The sequence below is a fragment of the Charadrius vociferus genome, unplaced genomic scaffold, assembly GCF_000708025.1.
Source record: "Charadrius vociferus isolate BGI_N301 unplaced genomic scaffold, ASM70802v2 scaffold370, whole genome shotgun sequence".
NCBI lineage: Eukaryota > Metazoa > Chordata > Aves > Charadriiformes > Charadriidae > Charadrius > Charadrius vociferus.
In genome coordinates, this window is record NW_009646744.1 from 4,000,739 (window position 1) to 4,017,548 (window position 16,810).

The window sequence follows — 16,810 nt, forward strand, 5'->3', positions numbered from 1 at the left end:
GGAGCTGGCAGCTCCCGTAGCCAGAAGTTGGCGAGGGGCGTGAGGGGAGACGAGCCCCAACTCGCGTCCCCTCAAACTTCCCTGCCCGGGGAAGGCGTCCCCCGCGCCCGCTGCCGCCTCTCCGCGCCTCTCCGCTCCTCTCCGCTCCTCTCCGCTCCTTGCAGATGTCGGGGGTGCTGGTAATCGCCGCCTGGTGCTTCCTGCAAGTGGAGAGCCGGCATCCTGAAATCATCACGAGTAACAGCAATCATGGCAATTTCCTGGACAACGACAAATGGCTGAGCACCGTTTCGCAGTATGATAAAGACAAGTACTGGAACAAATTCCGGGATGTAAGTACTTCTTCGTTTACCGCATGCTTGTTGTTTGACCGTAGCATCCTTTCAATGGGTGGCTGCTGGCTTTTAGAAGCTGTGGGTAGAAGAGAGATGCAGCTTGGGCAACCGGTTGCTGCTTGTATGAAGGATGTTCAGAGCTGTTTGGAAGCTGGACAGACAGTCCTGGCATTCTTGATTACCCCATCGATCGGGGCAGCTTGGGCTCGATGTCAATCTCACTGAAAGCATACAGTCTTCAATCTTCCTTTGGGGAGGAACTTTGAGCGAAGTTTCTGTGCCTGCTGCTTAAGAGGCTGGTTAACTGTAAAATGATGAAACTGTGTGTGTGTGAGGAGGGAATATTTACCAGTTCAAGCCACAAGGTGGTAAACAGAGAAGCTTGTTTTGCCTGCAGATTTGGTGGAAAACATTTTATTGTCAATTCTGCTCATGGAGATCTTTGACACTGGTATAGGGTTGGAGGCTTTGACTCAGGGTGTTTGTTTTTTTTTTTTCTGGATGGAAAATAGGGGTAACTTCAACATGTGTCATGACATGTATCTGCACAAAACAAATCACTTTCTTAAGCTAAAAATTAATTATTGATTTCCTCTAGTTTGAATACAATTGCATGTATTAAGTCAATGACTGGAGAAAGGGAAATGCAACATTTATGGTAAATGTAATATTTATGGAGCTCCTTTTGCTTCTGTTGTCTATGTGCTGAAGAAGATTTCTTGGTGTACACACAGAAAGCCCTGCTTCAGTCTGCCCAGGGCTGGATAAGGGAAACGTTACTGTTAATGTTGATAGTGAGCATATAGAGGTTAAGTGTTCTTTATTGCATAGGGTTTGTGCACTGTGGCTGCAGTGTGACTCTAGGAAAGGGAAGAGTAGAGCTGGCTAGCAATTCTGCTAGTACTATTCTGTAAGAATTTTTTCGTTTGTTTTTTTAGGAAGATCTGGTGTTTTATAATATATTAGGAAGTTAAACTTTGATGCTACGCATTTGTCTCTGTGGTCTTAACACTGTATCTTACTTTGCAAAGAGGAAGTCAAAGTATTACAGTTAAATGTGACCTGTCTATGCCTAGGTTATTCTCTTTATGGTTTTCTGTAGTTGTGGTCACCTCTGTGTTTCAGAAATCATGCCCCTCTGAATCTCAATGTAACAAAGTATGGCCTTAAAAATGGTATCAACAGATATGTCAGAATGTATGTTTGTTTGCAGTCACTGTGAATGACATCCACCTACTGGGACTGTTGAAGTTCTTACATGATAGGTGTATGGAAAAGCCTATACTTTGACAGTAACTAGCATTTTATTAAGGGGGTTCTACAGTTAGTATGAATTCACAGATTTTTACCAGACTCCAAGGGAATCTTTGTTAATATCGGGTTTAGTCTTGTGGGGAACTCAGGTTTTGGATTTCACTTGTTAATTTCTACATCCAACTTTATGTGAGAATTCGGCAGCATTTGAAAATGATAAATTGAATGAAGGACTGACAAATTAGTCTAAAACCACTTTTAACTAAGGACAGATTTATAGCTGGGGACATCTTTCAACAGTATCCTTCCAAATTGAGACCTTGTATTAATCACATTTCTTGAGCTTAAAGTTTTTATTTCATTTTATGAAGTGGTGGTTTGGTTTTTTTTTTTTTTTGAAGCTTGGACTCCTTATAACTTATATTCTCGTCCCCCTTCCCCAATCTCACAAGTGCAATTGTCAGAGTGTTCATGAAGATTACCTCTTTCATGTTTTAAGGTTTCACAACTGAAAATGCTTCTTTAGATTTTCTGAAAATGCTAACAAAACCTCAAATGCCTCAAAACTCTTTTCTATAGGAAGAATCATTTTATGGAAAAAAACCCTCTTAACCAGTCCTCTGCCAAGCAAAAGCAAATAGTATAATGTTCATGCAAAGTTTAGGTATCTTTCTACCCAGCTGTCTTAATGGTTGTATTTAATTACTTCAAAACTAGCATGTTACAAATGTGTATGATTTTTCATGAAACCTTTTATGTGGCAAATAAACAGAGACTACTAAGATCTTTCCAAAAAGAAAATATAAAAAGCTTGCCTATATAATTAAGCTCTTTATAACTTATCTTCCAACAAAGTGATGTACTGCATCATAATCTTCTGTGAGAGGTTCTTTGTCCACAGATCAAGATGTGCATAGGTAGAGTTGGTGCCAACGATGTAGGTATAGTAGAGACAGCACACTTCTTGCATGCAGAGATGTCGTAAGAAGAAATCTGGTCCTTGCGTCGTGGCTGTGTTGTCAGGGATAAATTGTTAAAACATTTGTGAAAAAAATGGTGAAATGCAGCTTAACGATATTAACTGTTATGTGTGGGGTAGGTTAGCATTTCATTCATAATTGTTGAATTGTAGAGAAACTGTCTTCCATCTTCCCTTTGTTCCCAAACTGTAACTATATACACATCCTTACTAGATGAGGTTCTCGATACGGGCTTTGCTCAGGAGACTGGGCTATAGAAGTGGTGTTCCACTTAAAACCTTCTTGGGTCTGACACTACAGCTACTACAGAGCACGTGGCTTAGTTCAGACCCTGTAAATCAGCAGAAGCAAGGTTGCAGTAATTATCATAATTATCTTTAGTAGCTTTCTGAATTTTATGTCATGTTATATAAATAAAATTGCACAAATATTTACATAAGTGTGTCCTCATGTACAGTAGGAGAAACACTGTGGGTATGGAGCTGAGATTTGATTGTTTTGGGTGTGGCCACTTTAAACTCTGTACCTGTGTGCAGCACAAACATCTGCGCACACTTATGTGCACATAAATCTGTCATAATGTTGCAGTACTGGGTGGGGTTTTTTTACAGATGATATATAATTGAATATAAAATATAAAATTGGGCTTCTCTCAACTTTTTTAGCTACTGATTTTAAAATTCAATTTTGATTTTAAAAATCAATTGATTGGTCAGTCTTAAATTGGGCTTCTCTCAACTTTTTTAGTTACTCTTTTAAAAATCAATTGATTGGTCAGTCTTATTGAGCTATGGTCCAATATGGCCTGATTTGAGAAGACAGCTATTGATTGTTTTTTTTAGTCTTACCCATATTTCTTTTGGGCAAAGACAGCATGGTAGTTGCACTTAATAGCCCAGCAGTCATTACTCTTCTGTGAAAAGAGAGCGCAGAAGTACAACTTATTTGATGTCTGCATTAGGACCACATAATCAGGCTAAATTTTTAAGTCTGACTGAATTTAATAGTGTGAAATGAGGACCTGTCAACATTTTCAAAAGGTGTCAAGGGATCTGGTTAAAACAATACTTTACAATACAGTCTTTTCACACGATTTGAATGCAATTTGTAGAATATTCAAGTAAGACCAACGTGACTGATCTGTTGTGAAGCACATGTTGTTGAAGATCTTGTCTATTGTCCAGCTCTCTAGTATCAATAATGATGTAACATCTGATGTATTAATAAGCTTTCTGTATAATCTGAATTTGGTATTCCTGTCTGTCTTCCACCCCTTTTTCCTTTTCTGCCATGGGCTTTCTGTGTGACCAATGACAAAATCTTAGCTGTGCCTTAAGTCCCATTTTATAGCTGGGGCTAATATTATATCTCTTCCTCACAACTGTGTGTTGAAGCTGTAAAAAAAGAAAGGACAGAGCTCAGGGTCTGTGGTAATACAGAATTTATTATTCACCTAATACATATACCGAATGTGGCTTAATACATACTTAAGTAATTGACTAGCTCTAGTTTAGTAAGTATCTAAAACATAAAATATAAATCAATATAAATAATTACTAGAAAAAGAAAAAAGTAAGCAAGTTAGAGTCTGTAGGAAGGAACCGCATCTATTTCCTTTGTATGGATTTGAGGCTTGGAAAAGCAGACGTCAGGGATATGAGAGTCAAATTAGACCTTTTGATATTATGAAAACAAATGTTAAGGCCTCGATCTTTCGATCAAATCTGTTGAGAGAAATCCTTTGCCTTAAGAGGAGCTCGAGCGCAAATTCGACACCTGAGTGTGAAGTGAATTGTTATGAGTCTTAGAAAGCATTTATTATGTGACTAGCCATACACATTATTGTAATAGGTCACGCTGCAGCATCTCATTGTGTTCATAGAGGCTTGGCACAGAAGGCATAGAGTAAGTGTCCTCTTAGTGTTAGGCCTGTCTTTAATCAAAATTATATGAACAGACTAATTCTATTACTTCTACTTGGAGTTATGTCTATTACATTATTAATGCTTATATATAAAAAGGTAATAAGTTCAACTAGCTATGGATTAAACTGCAGAAAGGAAGAAAAAAGTTAAATGAACTTGGAGGATCTAGTATAAACCATACAAGGAATTTCTGTGAAGTTGAAAGCTACGAATCTTGGCATGAACTCCGGTTTCAATGCATGTTTATGCATGGCAGCCTGCCAGACCACGTTCTGAGCATTAACTAAGCTGTTTCTCTAAATTTTATTGCTTACAGAGTTTCAGTTCAGGCTGTCATGTTACAACCCCCATGCGTTATCTGCCTGGAGATGCTTTGAGACTGTACACGCCTAAGAAGCAAGGCATGAAATATCTCTGTGTATATGTTTCTCAGACTTATTGTGGATAAATAGTTACATATAACTATCAGCAGCATGAATAGCTATATATAAGTAGATTGGGTTATATACTAACTTTCCCAGGTTGGTCATAGACTACCACTCCCGGATACAATCAACTGAAGGGACAATTTGTCAGTTATTCATGTACATTTTCCTTTCTGAGCCTGTGAGTTCCTCTTCACACCTGATCAGAAGTGCAGTGTTAGGTGATAAAGCAAATAACAGGGCTAGGAACTGGGGGACCTGCGTTGTTCCAGCTTTGCCAGTGATCAGTTGTTGGAGTTTGGGCTGGTTCTTCACACTTTTGCACTGCTTCTTCCTGTGTTTCACTTATCTTTCTCTGATTTGTTAAGCCCAAAATTAGATGTGTGGCAGGAAGACTTGATAGCAGAGAGTTGGAAAACATGACCAATACTGAGAAGGGTTGGAATACCAAGCAGGCAGAATTGGAAGACCTTGAGAACACGAGTAATAGAAATGAAATTTAAAAGTACAAAGTAGAAGGTCATGGAATGGAGAGCTAACACAAATTTATTCTTGGTCCTGGCAGCTCAGCTTGAAATAGATGAGAGGGAAAACCTGTGTACTCTTATTGATTTGCACAGTTATTCTAAGTAACCAAAGTAATGCTACTCTGAGGAGAGCAAACAAATTGTAGGAATGATAAAATGAAAAATTTCTGGTTCTGTTGAAGAAATAAAATTGTACAATGTATAGGAGAGAATACTTAATCAGGAATATTGTCAGCACTTCTGATCACTGAAGTTCAAGAAAGACAAATTTTTATGGAGTTGGTGAGCCAAAGGCCTTCCAGCATCATAGGGGAAAAGAGCCCATATTAAAATAATATACTATTTTATGTTACCTGATGAGATACATCTGCAGGTCCTGAGGGAACTGGCAGATGAAGCTGCTAAGCCACTGTCCATCATATTTGAGAAGTCAAGGCAGTCTGGTGAGGTTCCTGTCAACTGGAAAAGGGGAAACATAACCCCTATTTTCCACAAGGGGAAAAAAGATATACCCAGGGAACTACGGGCGGGTCAGTCTCACCTCTGTGCCCAGCAAGATCATGGAGCAGATCCTTGTGGAAACTCTGCTAAGGCACATGGAAAAAGAGGAGGTGATTTGTTCAACATGGCTTCACCAAGGGCAAGTCATGCCTGACAAATTCAGGCCCTGCTAGTTATGTAGTAGTGAAGATATTCATAAGGAAGGTTACAGTACACTTGAAGAATATCTACTAACTATGTTATGGATGTACCCAGTCAGTAAAGTGATTGGGTTATGTGATGGGACACAGACACCTTGGGCTTGCTTTGCAGGGGATTATCATTCCAAGCCTACCTTCAGATTTAATTGAAGGTGAAGATTGTGTGTATGGATTCTAGTGGATCTGGACTGAAATACAACAGAATTGAAATGTGATTTATAAGTCTACCCAGCCACTCTAGCATAGGTTGTCTCTTAGGGCAATCCTTACTCAAAAGAGGGACAAGGCTGGAATATAAATGTGATTGAAAAGTACAGCTAAGTTGTACTTGCCAAAGCTGCATGGAGTTTCAGAGTAGCAAAACATGAGACTGAATTTGTGCAAACGTAATTCATAATCAGCTTCTTACAAACAGAAAGGATATGCTTACTAAAAATGCCCTTCTCAAACTTGACACTTTCCTTCTGCAGTGGATGAGGGGAAAAATAATGGCATTTATGTCAGAATAATTAACTTGGAAGGTACAGAGTGCCAGCTTTTTGTAATTAACTGACACTTATCCAGCTTCCCTAGGAATTACCTAAGACTCCAAAGCTAAATAGGTCAGTAGAAAACTAGTGTTAGTTTCTGTATTGTATGTTTCAAATTATAACTTGAATAGTTTCCTCAATTACAGAAATTTTCTGTAGACTGCAGTCACAAGTCATATCCCTACTGTGGAATTCTGTAGATTTGAAGTTTTCACTAATATGTTGTACAGGTTTTTAAAGCAACAATTCTTGTATTCTGCTGCTTCCTGTGTCCCTTGTCATCCCCCCCTCCCCCCTATTTTATAGGGTTTCTTTTCCATAGGGTCTCTCTTTATTACAAATTTAAACTGTAATTTTGTCTGATTCCTGGGACATGAGTCTTCTGTTCCATTTCTGGATGTAGACTGTATGTTTTAAGAGTTGCAGTGGGAGCTATAAGAAATATAATGATGTGAAGAGCGTGCTGCACCTTTGTAAGGACAAAAGAGAAATCTTTTGTTTCTTGATGAGGCTGAAGTTAAAAATGAAAAAAAAAAAGTGGAAGAGCAAGTTTTGATGTATTGCAATGTACAGCACCTTTGTGCATGGAAAAAACAGCAAATCAAAACTGGGTACACAGTTATGGGATAGATTTTGTTTATATATTTGTCAAAACTCACTCATGTGAAAGGAGAAAAGAGGGGAAAAACCCCCACACAAATGAGCCATGTGTCATGTCAAACTGTGTCAGTGTTATATAAAATGGGTGGACTGAAAATAGTCATAGGAGGTTGAGTTCTGATGTCTGTTAGTGTAACAACTGTTATCAGGCTCAAGTATCCATGGGTAAGTAATACGAGTTTTATTTCAGGTAAATTGGCCAGGATTAGGGTTGAGAAAATCAGGCTCATTATTCTCAAGGGCCAAATGTTAAAGTTTAGTTATGATACTGTGTTTTGAACATCAAGGAGATTATTGCCTTCTTTTGACTCAGCTATTTTAACTGTTTGCTCTATATTTATGGTTTTAACCAGAAGGCTAAAAATGTGTAATTTCAGTCAGCGCATCTTTAAAAATGTTTGCATCTTTTGTGGATAAAATACGAGACTGTCTGAATTTGGGATTGAACAGCTGAGCTGCTTTTGCAAGAGGCAGGACTTCATGAGGGAAATGGAAGTCAAATATTACATCTAGGGTATGAAAACTCTTTTATTTTAGATACCATCTGTTTATTAAAGGCTGTTTGATTATTTCTTTCCTTGTGTAACCAGAAATGAGATTCGCCCAAAAGAACTGTAGTGAAGTCTTGGCTATGTTGAAGCTGATGACCAAATTCTCAAAGACTTTAGTGAGGCCTGAGTTTGATTCCCATATTCCTCATCTTCCTGTTCTCTTAGACAAAGAAAAACTGTATGTGAAAGAGCAGTTAGATTAAACAGTACTTTTTGGCTTTTGGAGGATATTGGGTAATTGGAAAAGGCTGAAAGATCGAGTGTCTGGCCAGCATAAATAGAAGCAGATCTGTCAAAGTCCCTGGAAGAATCAGACTCTCTGAAAATCAAATATCTGCAGTCTACAAAGTACACATTTTATAGATTCAAACCAAACCAAGAAAGTGGAGTTGACACAGAGCAAAGTTAAGGTAATGCTGCTGCCTCCAGTGTGAATTTCTGCGCTTTCGTCATTTAACTCTGTTTCAGCTTTACACAAGGCCTTACTCCTGCCAAGTTACCAAGGCTTAACTCCATGGAAGTAGCCTGTCGTCAGGTAGGTAACTCCAGCAGTTATCGTTGGTGCATTTGCAGGTTGGCAGCTACAATTGAATTACACATTTGGACTGCACATCTAATGTCTAATGAATTTCAAGGCTAAGATATGATTCAAAATCCAATTTACAGATAAATTCCTAAGCTACTGGATAGAGGTTTTGGCAGGGAGTAGATTGGTCTTTATCTGTCACTTGTATAGCTTGGTTTGTAATGCAGCGTAACAGAAAATCATTCTCATTAAAAAGGTACAAGGGGGCATCAATTAATTCTGTGATCTTAGCTGTCCTCTTAATGAACTTAGTGTCATAAATCCACTTTACTGATTACTTTCTCCTGGGCAGATAGAAAATACTTTATTAAAAATTACTGTTAAATTATATTCAGACTGGTTTTCAAAAATGTTTTCAATATATCATGGCTTATGGTTGAACTCTGACTAACGCTGGGATTGATAGAGGTAGTGATGCTTGTCTGTCTATGCAGGTTATTTTGAAACTGTCTAATCAGGAAATTCAGCTGTGTATACAATTTCATTTGAAATTTCACAGCATATCCTGTGAATAGCTTTTATGGGCTTTTTAGCTTGGAGATATGTCTTCATCCCTCCCTCCCTGAGTTCCACTGGCTATTCAGTAGTTTATTTCAGCATTGTCTTCTAGTGTTTGCATATTGTTTGTATGTATATTATATCTATCCCCTCTGCCTTTCTCTTCAAGTTGTAGCAGTTGGACAGCTTGAACCTGGATGGAAGATTGAGGTAGAGACAGCTGCAGTCACTGGAATTGGGGGGTGTGTGTGCTTAAATTTTATAGAATGGAATAGGAGGGAGGCTGAAAATTATTATTGCAAGATTAAGAAGAAATGAGGCCAAGTTGCTTGTTCAAGGGAGCGAGTGGAAAACACTGTTTTTACAGTAGTGTTTCTGTGTGTCCTAGGGATGTTGAGGTTCTTGGTAGAATTTGATTACAATTGATAAATGTTTATAGAAATCAATTTTAGAGAAGTCAGAAATGCAGTGACAGGAATGCAACCTACCTCTGTATCTTCAGCCCCATAGCTGGGATGACCAATTCAACATTTTCTTGTGCTGTCACCCGAAAACCACAGAATGAAAATATTTCCGCTGAACGTAGGAACTGAAATATTTGCTTTTCCACATTATTCCAATTTGTTTCCTTTCCCTCCTATTTTGGGGAGTAATTTCAGTAATCCCTTTATCTGAAAAAATTACAGTACATACAAATATGTAGCAATGATACCTTACAGGAACAGTTCTGAGATATGGTCACTTTATCCAAGTCTGTTGTACTTTGAACACTGATTTCTAGGAGAACTCTGTTAGTCTTCCAGTATTAGTGTATGAGCCAATATCCAATATACTGTAAGCACTTGTACTCCTTGCTGTCATGGGAGTTTAGCTGAGCGTGTTCATCTGCGGCTGTACGCACCGCAGAGCTTTCCTGTGTTGAACCCGCCCTCAGGGGCCGGGACTGTGCAGAGCGGGTGAAGACGCCTTCATCTCGTTTAAGAATACCTAGGCTTTTTGTGGCATACAGAGATGTATATTTAGATTAGACAGATGTGGAAGCAGAGAATAAAGCTAGTTCAGAGTTATCCATCAAGCTAATGCCAGTTCTAACAACAAAATTTATGTCGTGTAAGCCCCAGGACAGTGCTCTTCTACTGAGCTATGTATGATGTTGGAATACAGAAAGACAAAGCTTAACAGGTCTGTATTCTTCCTTTGGATATATGTGCCAGTATTTGACAGCAGTGTTTTTTGGGTCAAATTCATTTCTTGTTTGGTAACACAAGCTTCACTCAAGGTATATAAGGGACAAATGATGTCCTTTTTTTTTCTAAGTGAAGCCAGGGTAACCAGTCTTTTTGATGATAGCTAGACATTACTTATTTATTCAATACAAGATAGGTACACCTCTCATTTAATATCATATTGAAGGAGGACTAGGTATTTCCTGTTAAAACAGAGATTTTATGCAAAACAGATTTCCTGTATGATGTTTTATTTTAATGTTAAACTACATCTGGTAAAACCGATGACTTAGAAATTTTAAATCTACTGATCTTTTTAAAACTCTCTTCATATGGCTAAAAAAGAAATTGTTTCACATAAAAGAGCACCAGAACACTGCCTTCAGGAAGGATATCTATAGGCACAGGACAATTAGTGATTTAAATACAGAATTGTCTGCCATATTCCTTAAACCACAAATCTCCACATTATGATTCACTCAGGACAACAGAATCCAAAAAGAAATCATGTCACATTTAATTAGAATAAATATAAACTGGAAAAATACTGCACAACTGTCAGTTATGCATATAACTGCAGTTCTGCAGGATGAAGGAAACTGGTAAACCACTTATATTTGCTCATAAGGAGGTATATAGTAATTCGGATCAGTGGCCACAGATTTATTAGTCTCCTCATGCTTATGTTACAAAGTTAAGTTGGATCTAACAAGATGCTTAATGGTTTATTTTCATTGGAGTACCAGGGAAGATGGACTGAAGTGATGATCCTTATATGACACAAATGTCTATTTTCATATTTAATCTCCTTTTCTTTCCCCTCATAAGGAGGTATATAGTAATTCGGATCAGTGGCCACAGATTTATTAGTCTCCTCATGCTTATGTTACAAAGTTAAGTTGGATCTAACAAGATGCTTAATGGTTTATTTTCATTGGAGTACCAGGGAAGATGGACTGAAGTGATGATCCTTATATGACACAAATGTCTATTTTCATATTTAATCTCCTTTTCTTTCCCTAAAGCCTTGCTTCCAAAAGGGAGGAGGAGAGTTTCAGTCCTGACTCAATCATCTCACTTGGAGAGCTCAACACTCAGGTGAAATGGTTCCCACACCCTTCATCAAGGTATATCTGCCATGTTTATGCCTTCTCCTTCTGAAGTCGTCCCATGGACTCCCTTCCCTGTCAGGGTGCAGAAAGAAGAGCTTTGAGAACGTGATGCATCTCTTCTGAAATGAAAATAATAGGAAGGGGAAAAGCAAGTGCCCTTTGGAAGTGCTGATGTCCTTCCAGTGAGTGTGAAGAGAATGTTGGTGCCCAGCCAGCACTTCACAGCTCTGCAGGTTGGGGACTTTGCCAATCACCATAAAGTGTTTCCACAACAAAGCCCCAAATGGGTGGAAAAATGGACTGTTAAAGACTGCTGTTGGGTTATAGATGTGGAAATGCCCTGACAGGTCTAGTGTGAAGCATCTGAATTTGCATCTCTTTAATTAAAAATTGAAAAGTACATTCAGATACTGGATAGAGGGAAGGAAGGGGAGTGTAAACTGTGTAAAATTTTTGATACGAAAGAAAAAATGACTTGCCCCCCCCCCCCCCAAGATAATGCTGTTAGAGATTTTGAGTAAGCATTTCTTATCCAGGTGCAATGCCTTGTAAAAGAGTAAAAAGACTGAACATAAGTACAAGAAACTTTAATGGGTATAAATGGACAATTTTTGAGCATTCATAAAAAGATAATATAAACAATTTTGGAACCATTTTAAAATATATTGAAACTTCAACTTCTAAAGCAACATCTGCCATCACAAATAGTCCCTTCTCTGTATGTAAAGGAAAAAGAATCCAAACAACTTCTTATGGGCCATATTCTGCTATCAGTATTTTTTTAAGTAACTGCAGAACCTTAGCATTAGTTTGTGTTGAGATACTCCATCCATGGTTTAATGGCAGAATACGGCCCTGTGTAATCAAGAATGAGCAATATTCTATTACAGCAGGGCACCTTACAAATAGAGATAGATGTGGCATGTGCTCAGCGTGGTTGTAGTTTTCATTAGGAATGAAAGAAGCTGCAAACAGGAAGCAGTCTTGAAACCTACCTCCATTATTGCAAAACCATTACTGATATATCAGGGATGGTGCAGTTCATATGTTCCATCCAGAATGAGGCAAGATTGTGTATAAAATTTGAACTCAATAATGAGATATGTAGATGTAAAATAAGATACTAAGCTGAAGCCTTAGGGCATGGCTGATTTTACAGCTGGAAGCTTCCTGAAATTAGGAGTTACTGAAACTGCAATGATGGAATAAATACGTTTTCCTCAGTCATTCCTTAAAAAGAGAACTACAGGTGCAAGCAAATGGAAAAAAAACCCCACCAAACAAAACACCCACAAAACCAAAAAACAAACAACAAAACCCCCAAAACATACAATATGTGTCATAGGCTAATGAATGCTGGATAATTTAGCAGATCCAGCCAGAGGAGTCGTGGCTGAGAATGAGACGTGCTCCAGTAGGTGATAAATCATGGTTGGAATAATCTTTTCTGAAGCCCAGAGGTTTCTTCTCATGGAAAATGCCTGGCAGAAAGAGAAAATGAACATGATAGTGTCTGTGTGCGTACCTAAGTAATGAATTGATAAACGCACACAGTATGGGAAGGAGGTAGATAAGGAAAACCATGTTCTGTGTCATTAGAGGGGATTCCAAAAAAGGTAGATTGATGATGGTGTTAGGGTTGGAGGGAGAGGAGAGCAGGAAGGGCTTTAGAGAGTACACAATTGAAAGTTAGTTAGCTGCTGATCAGTATCCTTCATGACTCTGACCTGGGCAGTAAGTGTTCTTGTAAGCAAAGCTCCTAGTAACCTCCTCTTAAGAAATGCGTGTGATTCTGGGCACAGTTGTATTGTGAATACTCAGCAAGAAAATCTTTACATTTTGGACTCCAAGCAGTCACCGCTGGCTTATCGCCAGATGAGAAGCTATAAACATCTGCCCTTATGTGGTCTTCCCACTGTGTGACTTGTGTGTTGTGTGGCGGGTGGTATTGCTTTTAATTTGAAATAAACAACAAAGATGCATTGTAGCAAGAATACATGTGCTTTAATCACTTTTTTCCTTGCAAAGTAGTTGTGGATATATGTAGCATTCATAATTAGCAGAGGAACAGATGGCAAAAGCTTGGTTTAAAACAGAGCATGCACCGAGTGATTGTGTGCTGCTGCAAGCTTATCTGGGAAGCAGTTTGCTCTGTTCCCGTGGATGATGCTCGAATACAGTGGTGCAGGAGTAAAGTAGAAAAAGAATTTGTAGCAGTTAGAATCATAGAATCGCCTAGGTTGGAAGGGACCTTTAAGATCATCGAGTCCAACCATCAACTTAACACTGCCAAAACCACCACTAAACCATGTCCCTCAGCACCACGTCTACACGTCTTTTAAATATCTCCAGGGATGGCAACTCCACCACTTCCCTGGGCAGCCTATTCCAATGTTTGATAACCCTTTCGGTGAAGAAATTTTTCCTAATATCCAATCTAAACCTCCCCTAGTGCAACTTGAGGCCATTTTCTCTTGTCCTATCTCTTGTTACCTGGGAGAAGAGACCGACCCCCCCTCGCTACACCCTCCTTTCAGGTAGTTGTAGAGAGCAGTAAGGTCTCCCCTTGGCCTCTTGTGTCTTTCTTGTAGTGAGGGGGCCCAAACTGTTGGTGTAATTCAGCGTGTAGGACATATATAAAGTGTGGAAAACGCCTAAACTTTCACAACATCTCCTGGATGTTAGTGTCTCATGCTGCACAAGGATTAATATCAACCTTTGTTGTCCTGCATAGCTGAAACCTGTTATTTATGGGTTCATATATAGGGTAAATATGAAAAAAAGTCTATTGGATTTCTCCTTTCCCCCATTCTTATTTCATCGCAGAAGGGAACAATTCTGTTGTCTGCCCAGATTTTGGTAAGTATTGTACTGTAGCATATTTAAAAAAAAACCCACAACAAAACAAATAAAAAAACCCTCTCTATATATTTTGCTTGTGTGCTTCCAACATTAGCATTGTGCTGCAATTTTTCAAAGCTGGAAAACATGAGAGGATTTTGTCAGCATTTCACCATGACACTTGTTTCACATAGAAAGCCAGAGGGCAAAACAAAGTGGTTTCTTTTGGTCCATGTAATCTTTTTAGAAAGCAGTGGTAGCCCTGCAGGCACAATCACTGAGATTTGTATGAGGTAATGTACAGAATGATGAGATCTCAGATATAAAGGCTGATTGATTAGTTGCATGATTCCATTCTCCAAATTCAAAACTTAAAAATATTTGATTTTAAGGAGAGGCAGGAGCAAGGAGGAGAACAGAAGGTTGCTAAAGCGAAAAATACTCTAAATATGTTTTTCATCAATAAAGTAAAAATATGGTATTCTCTATCCCAAAGGAGCTGGTTGAATTATTACAACCATCCAGTCTAGTCAAGATCACATTTTCTTATTTTCTTTTTTCTTTTTCCCTTTTTTTTTTTTTTTAAAGATAAATGAACCCATGTTGAGCTGTTTATCTCTGTGAGATGACCTGTATTTACCTTCAAGTCACAATGAATTGGGTATTCTCTTAGTCTGTGAAACTATTTTATATCACTCTTTCTCCCTGCAGACTCTGTGGATACAGACATAAAATATTTCTGTGAAAACAGTTGTGCTATTCCCTCTATGTATGGAATATTTTGGGCAGTATCTGTAATAGCCAATGAAATTATCTTTGATAACTCCTAATTTTCTCCATGCACCAAAATACAAATTTCAACATGTTGTGAACTGTTCTTTTTCCATCATAAACTCCCCATATCTCCTCACAATAAGTAATTCACAGAATAAAAGTGTAGTTTTGTGTTTGCCTAGACATCTTTCTAATCTCCGATTTTTATGTAAAACTGTCTTGAAATTTTTCCAGTATGAAAATTAAAGTTTCCAACTGTGACATTTTCTTCATTGACAAGATTGAACCAATTGTTTGTGCTTCAGTTTAATTGACAGTTGGGTTTTTTTTAATTCCTGAATGTATTTAGATGGTAATATATTTAGATCTTGGGGAAGAAGCGCTCCTATGTGATCATGCAGAAGCCCGCTCACTGGAGACTCATCTTTGCAAGGGCTGCTGACCAATACAAATTTTATAATACCAATAATTAATATTTATCATGAATTGATGTGGTCAGAAGTAGAACTAAATGAAAACATCTGTGTCACTATATGGTCTTTTTTTTTTTTTTACAATCTCTGTGCCTTGTCAGTATGCTGCTCTTGTTAGGAATGTTTTGCTCAGACTAGAAACAAACTTCAGTTAAGTTTACTGAAAAAACAGCACTTGCACAAAGTTTGACTTCTCTTGGGCCCTCTGTACTTTCCCTTTCCTCTTGTGGACCTCATAAAACCAGTTCACGTTCGGGAATAGCCTTTTCTAAGTTAGCTGAAGTGTCTTCAGTTCAGAGATTATCAACAGTCACAACCATCATGTTATTGGGTAACAGCATTCTAGTCATCTTAGTATTCAGCTACAAAAGCATTACAGTTTCAGTTGCCTCATAACAGACCTAAGCCTAAGTTGTTTAAAGCTTTAGTCAGAAACAATTCCTTGACCAAGAGTTTTCAGAAATTATTTAGCTTATTACAACCACTTGAGCCAATAAGTTCATGGGTCACAGGAACTTTGCTCAGAATAGTTCCTCGCCTTTGGAGCTAAGTCGGTGAAATTTTAAGATGCCTTTTCTCCTAGTTTTTCCTGAATACCACATCAGTGGCTCTTAGTTATACGTTCATGGCTTCAGAAGCAGCTGTTTCTTAATCACTGAAGCATGGAATAGCAAGGCAAAATGACTTATCACCAGGATCTGAAGTTACTGCAGCTGTGCTGCTTGCAACTTCAACTGCCTTGAAAGGCTGAAGAATTACATAGCATTCCCAATAATGATAGGGTTTACCACTACCTGCCAAGTTGCAGAATTGTTCCTTTCAGGTCAGACTATAACTTGCCCTAATGTGACTTTGCAAAATAACTGAGGAAGAAATGAAGACCACCTCATCCACTCTCCCAGTGCTACTGGCAGAGTAGTACTTAGGACTGTTTATTGATTGGCTGCAGATACTTTGAGAAACCATGGGGGACGTACCAGAAGAACGTACAGAGAGTTGGAAACCTGACTTGTTCCTTTTTAAAAGATCATTAAGCTACTCTACTCAGCGGTAGAACATGAAGACATCTGGTATGAAGAATCTGGTATGGTGCTATAGGAAACCATATGAAATCCAGCAACAGGGAGTAAACAACTTATTGTTAATAATTTGAGGGAGCGACAAAAGGGAAAATAAAAAGGAATTTCATAAAGTAAATTTTCATTTGCTGCCTTCAGAGTGTTTCTTTCTGGGGGAAGGGAGAGTGCAAGTTGTTGCTCACTTTGTTCCAAAACACTGTTTACAAAGTGAATTCCTGATTTGGAGGAATGGCTACCTTCCTGAGCTTTCTAGCAAGGCAAATGCAGTGTTAAGTTAAGCCATGTAGCACTTACACCCTGCTGTGATCATACAGCTCTTTCTCCTCCCACCTC

At 38.4% G+C, this 16,810-nt stretch overlaps 1 protein-coding gene across 1 annotated transcript in view; it reads left to right on the plus strand.

The window, feature by feature from the left end:
- The first annotated feature begins 164 nt into the window (after positions 1-164).
- Positions 165-16,810, plus strand: part of SPOCK1 (sparc/osteonectin, cwcv and kazal-like domains proteoglycan (testican) 1) — a 319,586-nt gene continuing 302,940 nt past the window's right edge. The window contains exon 1 of the mRNA XM_009891093.1: positions 165-332. Within this exon, the coding sequence (XP_009889395.1) occupies positions 165-332 (168 nt within the window). The remainder of the gene's footprint in view (positions 333-16,810) is intronic.